Source organism: Homalodisca vitripennis, chromosome 8 (assembly GCF_021130785.1).
Source record: "Homalodisca vitripennis isolate AUS2020 chromosome 8, UT_GWSS_2.1, whole genome shotgun sequence".
Taxonomy (NCBI): domain Eukaryota; kingdom Metazoa; phylum Arthropoda; class Insecta; order Hemiptera; family Cicadellidae; genus Homalodisca; species Homalodisca vitripennis.
This window is the reverse complement of record NC_060214.1, coordinates 4,992,741-5,006,517: the sequence shown is the minus strand read 5'-3', so window position 1 is coordinate 5,006,517 and position 13,777 is coordinate 4,992,741. Positions and strand designations below refer to the sequence as shown.

The following is a 13,777-nucleotide window of genomic DNA, read 5'->3' as shown; positions in this document are numbered from 1 at the left end:
AGTCAGAGTTTAACTAGAATACTTAAACAGAATAACAGACCAAACACACACACACACACACACACACACACCCTGCCTGACGTTTGTAGTGGTTCAGAAGCCACCTTTAAGGCTTTGGTCTCTAGATTAAGTGTTGGAGAGGGACTTTTAGCCCTAATTTCGCCTCGTAAAATAAGACTTTGATACGACCAAGTGAGTAGATGCGAATGTTGAATTTAATTCCAGATCAACAAACTCCAGTCCTACTGTGGACTTGATGAAACAATGAGAATACCTCTTCACCTAGATGGCACTACTCTGTGTGGTCTGGGTGTCTCTGATGTCGAAACGATGCGGGGGGTTCGTTTTGAGCGTCTTCGTTCTTCGTCACTGCCTATTTTTGGATCCCTTGAGACGAAAATAACTCCAGATTTCAGGAGTAAAGTCTGCAAAAGCATCAAATTTCGGATGCGGAACGTGAGAGGAAGGTGAACTAGAGCTAAATTCAACATTCACATCCTTACTTTACTTTTACTTTTGAATAAAATAGCTTTCAGCACTACGAGATCTCTTAACAAGTCTCAAAGTGATTCTTGCTTGCAAGTTCTTCGAAGAACCATTTTTATCGATGATCCGGACAGCAACGTAAGATGGAAGTTGCTCGAACACAGAAGTTATGTTTGAGATCCAGTTTGTTCCTACTACTAGTATTTTATCCAAGGATCCCACTTCCCGAGTGAACACACATTTGTAACGTCAATCACTTCCAAAATTTAGAGGCAGGGTAAAGTCAACTATCCAAAATTCCTAAGAACGTTTCTTTTCGACTTTCTGAAATTTACTCTGCAATGATTCTGAGATTAGCACTTCCAGTAAAATAAACATGCATAAAAACTAAAAATAATCGTTTTGAAGTTTTTAAACTATCGAAATATCTTTTTTGAGATCTAGAGTAAATTACTCTAGTAAATTATCTTAACTGTTAAGATAATTAAAAGTTGAAACAAGACTTGTTTTAAAAATATATCCCTCTTTACATACAGGAAGGACTATCTCACTTTTGTAGGATATATCTGACCAACGCACCCATCCAAGATAACTCAAAAAGAAAGGTTCGTGTAAAATTTAGTGTTCAAACTGACCTTGTTCTTTGGTAGACTTTCTTCTTCCCCTCTGGGGGTGGAGTGTGGGGGTGAGGACTGGGAGTGGCGCGTGGCGAAGGCGGAGAGTAGTCAGGGGCAGGCTCCTCCAGCCTCTGGTGGTACTCCCTCTGGCTCTGTATTAGTCTACTGCTAGCCCTCTGGTCATCACTCGTATATCGGTCGTCATCCCTCTACAACAAGGACAGAGTACTGTTATTAACGCTACAGACAGGTCCTCCTTGCATTGACGTTGAGCCGATCCCTGCTGTGGATGAATAGAGCTATCTGGACTGTACAGTAACAAATATATGGAGTATGTCTTGCACAGTCCTTCATAGATGTACTCGCTGGATGAACTCAAGGCGTCATACTATGGACTAATATGAGGTGGTTCCTTTTAAAACTTAAATCCACAGAATCTTGAAGGGATGCTTTCATGGCGGTTGGTTTTTTTTTTAACTGTCCCTACGTTTACATACTCGAGATAGTCGTTTATAGCCGCTTCAAGTGTGGTATAGATCCGAGGGAGTTGGCAAAAAATCGCAACTGTTGACTCTGCCATGTATCTACTTCTTGGAAACAGTTCTATTCTGTATGTCAAAATGTGCCCTGACTACGTGCCGAGAAGCACATGGATATGATGGAACGAGAGGCAGAGTCAACTACCGAACTAGCCAACACACAACGATAGTTTATGAACCATCCACTACCCACCGCAAGCAGGTAGTTTATGAACCATCAATCATCCACCGCAAGCAGGTGTCAGTTCAACAGATTGTATGATTCCATGAGAAATTAAAAACGCCCAAGGCGTTACAACTCGTCTGACACGCTTTTTAGTGGCATTTAATAGATTCGACATTTTCTTTATTATAGTTGGGAAAACTCCGATCTAGAAGTTGCGAAGGAGTGATATGCCTGAATGTAATGTTGTGAACAAATGTGAAAATTATAGATTTATCCGGTGCGACTTCTGCCATATAATTGTTTAGCTGTGGCTTTGACTGTGACTTCTATGGCTAAAGAACAAGAGGTGTGGACAACATTTGTGTCCAACAGTACAGGACCTCACCACAATGTAATTAAATAAATGTAATGCAATCCTAAATGTAACTACACTTAACTCCCTTTATATCTGTTAATTTTGTGTGTGTTTTCCTTAATCCGTTAGAGCATAGTTTACACAGGTACATAAGTTCTGTCCTCGCGCATAGCGTTTATTTCTCATTTATAATCTGGCCTATTACCGAAACATGTAATACACCAATCGTGACAGAAATAGATTCAACACTTTAGTGCACTCACATCTGTGTCGTGCCGTATAACAATAGATGCTGAAGTCAATCTACATTTCACCCTCCTGATATTGGCCTCTGTTAAATTATTATTTATTTCTGTGGGAATTTGATAGTCAATAACGTCAATTACAATTAACAATTGATTTCCAAGCGAAAGTGCATGGGATTTCTCAGGAACTACGAAAACGCATGAGGGGAGGAGCAAAGCGATGTTAAAGATGTTGGAGTCACCATTAAAGTATCACACCTTCGATTCCCACAGTGGAATGTTACTGCTATGTCGTACCTTCAGTTATATTTACTGATTTTATTTAAACAATATTTAACTTAGTTTTCAATGTATAGACACAGAAGTTTTTTGTGTAAAACGTGGGACTGCATATTGCAGAATACTGCACTGAGGAGGTGGAGAGGGGAACACCTGCTAACAGATGTTTTACAAGGTCGCAAAACGTATGTCAGCTAAATCGCCAATAATCGGGAGAACTCGGAAACATTGTATCAGGTCTGAAGCGTTTTGTGTCACTTGTAAATTTAGCACCTGGAAAAACGAGTCGGAAAGAGGGGAGCAGAGAGTGGTCAAATTTGACAAAACAAGGTTCCTTATAAGCGGAGCCAAATGTTCAGGACACCTACCTGAGACTCTACCCACGACCAGTTGGTCTTGCAGTACGTCAGCTTCCGTCGCTTCAGCAACTCCATCTCATCAGCTGCTGATACCGATCAGCTGATGGAACTCGGTGGACTGCGCGCGCACCGCCGACGACCTATTATCGTTCGCGACATCTCGAAGACTATTGTAGATTGTTCCGCGCCTCCAGTTCTGCTCTGAGGCCACATTCCTACCTCCCGCGGCCCAGGAGGCCCCGGCAGGGCCAGACCACCATATTTGTCGCGCACATCAGCAGAGTGGCACGGCGTCTTGCCCAACACGCGTGCACTTCATTTGCATTGTATTACCATTATCAGAGGACAAACAAGTCGGCTGATTATGTTTCTCCCCCTCCCCCCCCCCCCACTTACTTTTGCGATTGGGGCCATAATTATAACAGTAAACCAGTACAGTGTCGGATATCAAAGGATCTGACAGAACGTAATGAAATTACTTACTGTATCTTTTCACTTGTGAAAATTATTAATGATTGAAATGTTGCTTCGTAGTTTATGAAAGGAACACGAAAATTTATGTATGACTTTGACACGCAGTCGTAGTTGTACTAATCTTCTGATAAAACTGACTGTAACTTTGCTGGTATTTGAGCTATTAATCCCTACTAAATCAGTATTTTGTCTGAAATTTCTTTTGTACGCATATTTTGAAGAGTATGCTCAGAATTTGGAAATGCCATAAACGATGTCCATTTTAAAATGAGGACAGAAAATCCCCACAGTCGTTAAGAAAGAAACGTAAAATTTTTCAAATGACAACTCGCATACTGAGCAGCCGAGGACGAATGAGCCGAGTGGGAAATGGTAAATGATATCACGATAGAGGAGGCAGTGACGGGGGCTGAATACCGATAAGCGGGAACAAGTACGTGTCCTAGCGAAAGTGAGGTTATGTGAGGTCAGGCTATCCTGTCGTGGGAGTGAAAGTTCAACATCAGCAATTAGTCTGTATTCGTGCACACTACTCTTGGCGACGAAGATTCAGCTTATTGCCGTACTTCAGAGTAGTGATGGGAGAAACGGCTATTTGGAATATTCCGGTTCAGTCAACTCAGATCATGAGCCGGATCTTGAAATCGTTCAGATTACTGACATCACACCTCATCCTATAAGCCTAATATGAGCGTTGACATTTTGTTGTCTTAATAAAACACATTTTTTTTATTCAAAATACTTTATAAAACCTTTTAAACCTATAATTTTACATTATATAATGTGTACACTATAAAGTTTAATCATGTTTGCTACTTTAGTATTAAAAATACATTTCATCATAAATTTAAACCTATGTGAATTACTTCAGTTTAAATTGTTTTCCAAGTTTGTGTATTATACGCTAAATTAATCTATTGTAAGCAAGGTTTTTTTTATAAGATTAAACAACTATCTTAATAAAGAAAACATACGCTAAAAAATTAATTTAGATATCGTGAAGATATCTCTGCTTTTGACGTAATAGTAAACCTTGTAGGTACTATTGATGGCTTAGAAAACAACAATCCTACGTGGTTGGGGTATTTCAGAGCATTCAAACACTCTGTGGATCACAAAATTCTGTTACAAAAATTATTTGGTTGTGGAATAAGAGGAGTCCAACATAACTGGCTTAAATTTTATCTCAAAAAGAAAATAACAAGTAGATATCTCAGAGGCGAAGATATCTAATTATTTCGATATAAAGTATGGTGTCCCTTCAGGGATCGATACTTGGTCCTTTGTTATTTTTAACATATATAAATAATTGTGAATCGACCTTCAAATTCATTAAATTGATACCGTATGCAGATGATACTACTTTGTGCATGTATTCGAAAAATAAACCTGATTTTGGAAATTAAGATGTTTGAGGAAGTCTATTCCTGTACACAATATTTTGATGAAAATTATTTGAAACTAAATAGAATCAACTGTAATTTTAAATAACGATATTATGTATGAAATCAATTATATTTAATTCGTGGAAATATTCCTGGATAAGGAACTAACATGGAATGAACATATTAATCACTTATGTATGTACATGTTATCAGACATATATCAAAGATTTATCATTATATTAAATAAGAAGTTATATAATATTACTATATTATTAGTAAATTATAAAACATTAAAAATTCAAAGTGTTGTAACATTAATACCAAAAATATTGTTGTAAATGCAATAAAGAATTGATTTATCACTGTGGCGTACTTTTGAATAAACCTTACGTGCACCAGAATTGTGTTGCAGACATTATGGTAAATAACCTAAGCTCGTGAACCATCAATCACCACTTCAGTATATCAATATGCCGGCCCTTTGGGTACACTTTTCATGCATGAGAATTGTATTGCAGTCGTTTTGTTCGATGATCTGAGACGGTTTCTTCATAAGATGTCCATCACTACTTCATTTTGTCACCGTGACGGCCCTTGGGTGCACTTTGCATCCATGAGAGTTGTGTTGCAGACATTTTGGTAGATGATCTGAGACGGTTTCTTCATAAGATGTCCATCACTAGTTCATTTTGTCACCGTGACGGCCCTTTGGGTGCACTTTTCATGCATGAGAATTGTATTGCAGTCGTTTTGTTCGATGATCTGAGACGGTTTCTTCATAAGATGTCCATCACTACTTTCATTTTTTCACCGTGACGGCCCTTGGGTGCACTTTGCATCCATGAGAGTTGTGTTGCAGACATTTTGGTAGATGATCTGAGACGGTTTCTTCATAAGATGTCCATCACTAGTTCATTTTGTCACCGTGACGGCCCTTTGGGTGCACTTTGCATCCATGAGAGTTGTGTTGCAGACATTTTGGTAGATGATCTGAGACGGTTTCTTCATGAGCTGTCCATCACTATTTCATTTTTTCACTGTGACGGCCCTTTGGGTGCACTTTGCATCCATGAGAGTTGTGTTGCAGACATTTTGGTAGATGATCTGAGACGGTTTCTTCATAAGATGTCCATCACTACTTCATTTTGTCACCGTGACGGCCCTTTGGGTGCACTTTGCATCCATGAGAGTTGTGTTGCAGACATTTTGGTAGATGATCTGAGACGGTTTCTTCATGAGCTGTCCATCACTATTTCATTTTTTCACTGTGACGGCCCTTTGGGTGCACTTTGCATCCATGAGAGTTGTGTTGCAGACATTTTGGTAGATGATCTGAGACGGTTTCTTCATAAGATGTCCATCACTACTTCATTTTGTCACCGTGACGGCCCTTGGGTGCACTTTGCATCCATGAGAGTTGTGTTGCAGACATTTTGGTAGATGATCTGAGACGGTTTCTTCATAAGATGTCCATCACTAGTTCATTTTGTCACCGTGACGGCCCTTTGGGTGCACTTTTCATGCATGAGAATTGTATTGCAGTCGTTTTGTTCGATGATCTGAGACGGTTTCTTCATAAGATGTCCATCACTACTTCATTTTGTCACCGTGACGGCCCTTGGGTGCACTTTGCATCCATGAGAGTTGTGTTGCAGACATTTTGGTAGATGATCTGAGACGGTTTCTTCATAAGATGTCCATCACTAGTTCATTTTGTCACCGTGACGGCCCTTTGGGTGCACTTTGCATCCATGAGAGTTGTGTTGCAGACATTTTGGTAGATGATCTGAGACGGTTTCTTCATGAGCTGTCCATCACTATTTCATTTTTTCACTGTGACGGCCCTTTGGGTGCACTTTGCATCCATGAGAGTTGTGTTGCAGACATTTTGGTAGATGATCTGAGACGGTTTCTTCATAAGATGTCCATCACTAGTTCATTTTGTCACCGTGACGGCCCTTTGGGTGCACTTTGCATCCATGAGAGTTGTGTTGCAGACATTTTGGTAGATGATCTGAGACGGTTTCTTCATGAGCTGTCCATCACTATTTCGTTTTTTTGTCACTGTGACGGCCCTTTGGGTGCACTTTGCATCCATGAGAGTTGTGTTGCAGACATTTTGGTAGATGATCTGAGACGGTTTCTTCATAAGATGTCCATCACTAGTTCATTTTGTCACCGTGACGGCCCTTTGGGTGCACTTTTCATGCATGAGAATTGTATTGCAGTCGTTTTGTTCGATGATCTGAGACGGTTTCTTCATAAGATGTCCATCACTACTTCATTTTGTCACCGTGACGGCCCTTTGGGTGCACTTTGCATCCATGAGAGTTGTGTTGCAGACATTTTGGTAGATGATCTGAGACGGTTTCTTCATAAGATGTCCATCACTAGTTCATTTTGCCACCGTGACGGCCCTTTGGGTGCACTTTGCATCCATGAGAGTTGTGTTGCAGACATTTTGGTAGATGATCTGAGACGGTTTCTTCATGAGCTGTCCATCACTATTTCATTTTTTCACTGTGACGGCCCTTTGGGTGCACTTTGCATCCATGAGAGTTGTGTTGCAGACATTTTGGTAGATGATCTGAGACGGTTTCTTCATAAGATGTCCATCACTAGTTCATTTTGTCACCGTGACGGCCCTTTGGGTGCACTTTGCATCCATGAGAGTTGTGTTGCAGACATTTTGGTAGATGATCTGAGACGGTTTCTTCATGAGCTGTCCATCACTATTTCGTTTTTTTTCACTGTGACGGCCCTTTGGGTGCACTTTGCATCCATGAGAGTTGTGTTGCAGACATTTTGGTAGATGATTTGAGACGGTTTCTTCATGAGCTGTCTATCACTATTTCATTTTTTCACTGTGACGGCCCTTTGGGTGCACTTTGCATCCATGAGAATTGTATTGCAGTCGTTTTGTTAGATGATCTGAGACGGTAAGCTCATAGCTACTCATCACTACTTCAGTATATCTGTGCCGGCCCTTTGGGTACACTTTTCATCCATGAGAACTGTATTGCAGTTGTTTTGTTAGATGATCTGAGACGGTTTCCTCATAAGCCGCTCATCACTACTTCAGTATATCACTGTGCCGGCCCTTTGGTAGACTTTGCATCCATGTGAATTGCGTTGCAGACATATTCTGTGGCGATTTCTACATAGCACTGTAATGAGATATCTTTTGTTTGGAGTTCAAATTTATTTAAATGTTCTAGGATTTGCGTTTCCATATAAAATGTTGAATACTTTTCTGTAATATATGTATAATATCTGCTTCTTTTAAGTGGTAACATATATTAGCACTGGATGAAATATGTCTCATAGTCTGTAGTTGGATTAAAGGTCGTATATAGACAAAATGTTTTTACTTTCATACGCATAAGATATTTTACTTACTTTTGTATGAATATTGTAACAGAAATAGTATGCGTGTTAAATATTGAAATAAGTGAAATTTTGTATGATAAAAAAAATAAACCCTGATGGGTGTTTTAAATGCATTTTTTACTTTTTTTTACTTACTCTTTGCAAATTTGTATTGGTATATTCTTAGTACATAGAGTGTAGAAAATTTCAAAAACAATAGGGAAAGATATAGTTTGTTGGATTAGTAAAATATAATTATAAAAAAGTACCAATAAAAAAAATTGTTTTAGATTAGTTTCAAAGTCAGTACTTATTAGAAAATCGTGATCAACGCATGAAAAACTCTAATTTTTTACTACATAATTTAACTGTGCGTTAATATTAAAGACCAATAAATTGTAACCGACCGTACAGTATCACCTACGTTTAACCATCTAGGGGCGTTAACGCCTTTATTGATAGTTCCTTTAAAGGCCTCATAGAAAAAGATGATATCTGTCAGATGTGCAGGACGTGCACAAGTACAATAACAAAACACGAGTCAACCCAACACAAGACCTTGATAATAACAACAATACTAGCCGATTAATCTAATTAAGCGACTGGATCACAATAGGCATTGTTTCCTCACTATGTGGACTAGAGCATCCTACAGGACAGCGTGACCTTGACGTGTCCTTGGATCAGCTGTTACGCCTTCCCGCCTGCGCTGCGTTCCCGCCACCTCACTCCTCGCCTACTCACATCTTCCCAGTTTTATTGTCCTCAGGTCTAATTAAGTTCCGAGTTTAAGAATCAGTGCGTCGCTACCTAACCTGAGTTGGTATAGTCTTGCCGTGTAATCCTAGATTTCGATTGCTTCTAAGTTTGGGACGGGATGACTTGTAACATGTACACTTGTGTATTGTTAATTGTGAGAAACTAAAATATCATCTGTCAAAATTGTTAAGTAATTAGTGACAGATCATTATTTCACTCGTCGTCACTTATTGTTATACAATGACATATTGAGTAGTACGGGACTAGTGGGTGAATAGAGTACGATATGGATGATTCTAGATTCTAAATTACGGTCACTATATAGTACACTGTTGGGGCAGTATATAGCCATTCATTTTGCATTTCTGCATCAATAGCTTCTTAATTAACTTCTTTAAAACAAATGTGGTGAATTGACTTTCCCAACCTCCAAAAATTTTAATAATATTTATATATTTTGTAATACCCAACATATAGCATTATTTCTCGTAAGTTGCTTAGATGTCCATCTTGATTTTGACATGAAATGGAATACCCACAAAACTATATTTAAGAAATTGCACGAAAACAGTTCAGCTATATGGGCCCTAAGATCATAAACAAATGCATATCAAATATGGGAAATGATCTAATTTTTGAAACCAAACCAAAATTTAAAATGAAAATAAAAGGGTATGTTGTAAACAGCGAAGTAAATTATAGTTATTATTGAATGTATTTATTTATTTATGTATTAAAATTTATTTATTGTTCGATATCTATTGTTGTATATTTATTGTTAGATAATTATTGTTGTATGTTTATTGTTATATATTTATTGTTTATTATATATTGTTTATTATTTGTTATCTTTTACATTTTATAATTGTTGAGTTTTTTAAATATTTACTTTTTTATATTTGCTTAGTTATGCAACTTTATATGCATGCTAATAATTTGTTATTGTTTTCTATTTATAATTTAAAATTTCAAGTGTGTTTGGGAATGGACACTTGGCAATAAATGTATTATTTACATAGCATCAAAATAAAAATTTGAAAAACTCCACGGTGGATGAACATCAGGAAAGAAAACAGGCCGTACTATTTTACCAACTGTAAAATGATTGTAAACGTCATGGCAATTTAATATTAATATACAACATATATAGTCAAACGTGCTCTGTGAGCACCTAACATTGTACGCTTTGAAAATGTTATTAAAAATTATGTAATTTGTAATCCCTGTACATTACCGGAGCAGCTAAATTCAGCCAAGACCGCTCCAAGGTTCCTCTTTACAATGGCCTAAGAAAAGTTCATAAACTGGGTTACTTAGGATTATTTGAGTCAGACTTAAGTTATGATGTAATACAATGGGAACATTTCTAGTGTAACAAAATTTAATTTTTAAATGGAATGGTCCACATCCAGCATTACGTCAAACTCACTGTGGTAACTCGTTATGGCATGGTCCACATCCAGTATTACGTCAAATTCACTGTGGTAACTCGTGATAGCATAGTCTACATCCAGTGTTACGTCAAATTCACTACAGTAACTCGTGATAGCATTGCCCACATCCAAAAGTACGCCAAATTCACTGCAGTAACTCGTGATAGCATAGTCCACATTGAAAATTACGCCAAATTCACTGTGGTAACTCGTGATAGCATTGCCCACATCCAAAAGTACGTCAAATTCACTGCAGTAACTCGTGATAGCATTGCCCACATCCAAAAGTACGCCAAATTCACTGCAGTAACTCGTGATAGCATAGTCTACATCTAGTGTTACGCCAAATTCACTGTGGCAACTCATGATAGCATAGTCTACATCTATTGTTACGCCAAATTCACTGTGATAACTCGTGATAGCATTGAACATAACGTGTACTGTCTTATCACAATGCTTGCCTAATTTCTAATTCACCTTTCATAAAGAATCAGTATAACCTTCATAACGCATGACTATTCTCAACTCCTTAACTGATAATGATAAGTACTATAATATGAATGAGCTTGAATTACTGAGTGATTGAATGATAAATTTAACGAATGTATCAAACAGTCTTACTTATAAACAAATTATATGATATAATTATATGAACCTAGCCTAGACTATTAAAATAATAGGTTCCGGGCTAGAGCTTCGCATCAACTACAGAAAGAAATACATGTTAATAAAAATACTTATAAATAGTATGAACTATGTTTTATTCTCAGCTGAAGTGTCAACCCTCCAAACAAACACGTTCCAAAAGATTTTAGATAAAAGTTACTTTTTTAAACTAAAAATATATTAAGCAGACCTCACCACACACGGGAACTGGGAATTAAATAATATGTTTATGGTTCTATATTAAACATTTAACTTATCATGGATCAAAACACAAACATTCTTTTGTATATTTAATATTTACCGTTTACTCCCAGGCAGATTACTCAGTATATTTCCGTAACCTCACTGTGTATTTTGATGAATAAAAACTGTTGACTTGAAACCAAGCTATAATGTAAGAAAAACGACCCCACTGTACAAGTCCCATAATGCTAGTTTACTATAATCATGCAGACTGTAGAGAAGGCAAGAAGACATTATCCTGTAGAGGAGAATGGAGTGACTACGGCCATATAATAACGATAGTTTAGATGCAATCGTAACCGTGGAGAGGGAGTGGGCGCTACAGGATTAGCAAACCGGAACATTGCAAAATTGAACTGAATCTGGACGGAAAACGCGAATAAGACCGGGCACCTCTCACACAAGAGGCGAACTTTGGGTGTAGTAAGTCGGCGAACCCGTGTAATTCTGTAGGTCTTAGTAAACCGACAACAATCACAATGTGACAGATTGTCCTGAAATTAATTTTCCCCAAAGACGACGCCTTCCTGATAAATGAAAATAAAGTTTTATCGTAATCATGCATTGCATATAAGCTTCATATAACATGAGTTGAAGTGTCATTTTATTCCAAAAGTGCCAAAAAAACTGGAATAGTTCCATCGGAAAGTTTCGTAACCGGGAGGGACCTGGAACTGTTTACAAAGACGTGCCAAATAGTTCCGGGCGTTCCGGCGGAACGACTAGGTTGGTAAATGTTCCAGTTCCGTTCTGGATCCAGGCAACTACAATATTTTCATGTAGCAACCTGCCGCTGAATTATACTGTTTAGAGGGAGGTTGTTTACTTTGTTGTGTCATTTCTCCTATCAGTCTGTACAGTCTCTTGATTGAACACCTCGGTCAGTGACGTTTCGTTTGTGTTGTTAAATATTAAATAGGATCTTGTGGCGTGATTTGAGGTCGCTAATATTCAAACTAAGTGTTATTTTAAACTATTGAATATATTTTTGTTTGTTTTTAGTATTTTTAAGTAAACACAATTTGTTGTATTTGCGGTATTATTTTTTTTTGAAATTCAAATAATTATTAATTTATACGTCAACAACAACACATGTAGCTTTTAGTGTCCCTGGACTTAAGGAATGAACTTTACCAAATTGCATTTTTGTACAACTATAGTTTAAGGCTCTCTTTACTAATAAAAATACTTCTTAATTTTAAACTAACTGTTTTAATTTGGGATTAACAGTAGAAATTTAGTAGTAAAGTTTTAGTATTTAAATAATGAACATTGTTTTAGCGTATCTATTTATAATACAGTTAATCTGGTAAACTGCTAGATATATAATTTTGTTTCAGTTGCATTCATTGTACCTAATATCCTGATTTAAAAAATGTGAATTTCAATTCACATCAGAAATATTTCTAATCGTATTTGCTGTTGTTCTAAATAAAATTGTCTTTCATTAAATTGGATAGTTTATTTTGATCATCTATACTGACAGTAGTTTTTATGAGTGGATTTAAATTGATATCTATGTATCTATGATTCACGAAAACCACTCGAGAAGAGAGACTGAGTTTAAAATTCAAGACAGAAACTGAAATAAGTAGACAAGCACAGTCAGAACGGAACGCATGGAACTGGAACTATCTCGCTGAACTAGTTCCGAGACTGGTATGTTCCGGTAGGAACGGTTCCAGTTCCGTAACAGCCTGGCACACCTCTAATGTCAAAGTCTTCGTATGAAAATAATTGTAATTGCCATAATGCAAATTTATCCCAGATGTAGGCTTGTGCTCGATGAAAAAAACTAGACACGTACAAATGCTGAACAATATTATTAAATAGCCAATCCGATTAATCGATCATTATAATCGAACTTAAACCGATTTGATTTCCACATACATAATATTGAATTGCAAATTCGATTACCTTACACAACCCTACTGCTCTACCTATATTAGTCATTTACCTGTTTACAACTTAAGTTTAAGGCATCAAGTATTTGTGACTAGTTACCCAATGTGTGTTAATAACAGTATGTAAAGTAGAAAGGCTTTTAAACTTGTACAGTTGGCTAGTAATAATATTTTATGCAAATCACACACTTAACTACTACTCCAAACTACCCTAACCCCAAATATCCCTAAAAGCAACGTAGCTACTAATTTTCTGAAAAAACCAAAGCATAACTAACCTAACAACTGATTGTTAAAAGCAACCTAGCCACTAGTTTTCTGTCCAAACCAAACCTGAACTAACCTAACAACTGAGTGTTAAAATCGACCTAGCCACTAGTTTTCTGTCCAAACCACGCCCTAACTAACCTAACAACTGGTTGTTAAAAGCGACCTAGCCACTAGTTATCTGTCCAAACCAAACCTGAACTAACATAACAACTGATTGTTAAAAGCAAC

General features: G+C 37.3%; 1 protein-coding gene across 1 annotated transcript in view; it reads right to left on the bottom strand.

The window, feature by feature from the left end:
- LOC124367226 (serine/arginine repetitive matrix protein 1) overlaps positions 1-13,777 on the bottom strand; it is a 341,596-nt gene that overhangs the window by 17,164 nt on the left and 310,655 nt on the right. Inside the window, exon 8 of the mRNA XM_046823902.1 lies at positions 1,122-1,312. Coding sequence (XP_046679858.1) covers positions 1,122-1,312 — 191 coding nt within the window. The remainder of the gene's footprint in view (positions 1-1,121; positions 1,313-13,777) is intronic.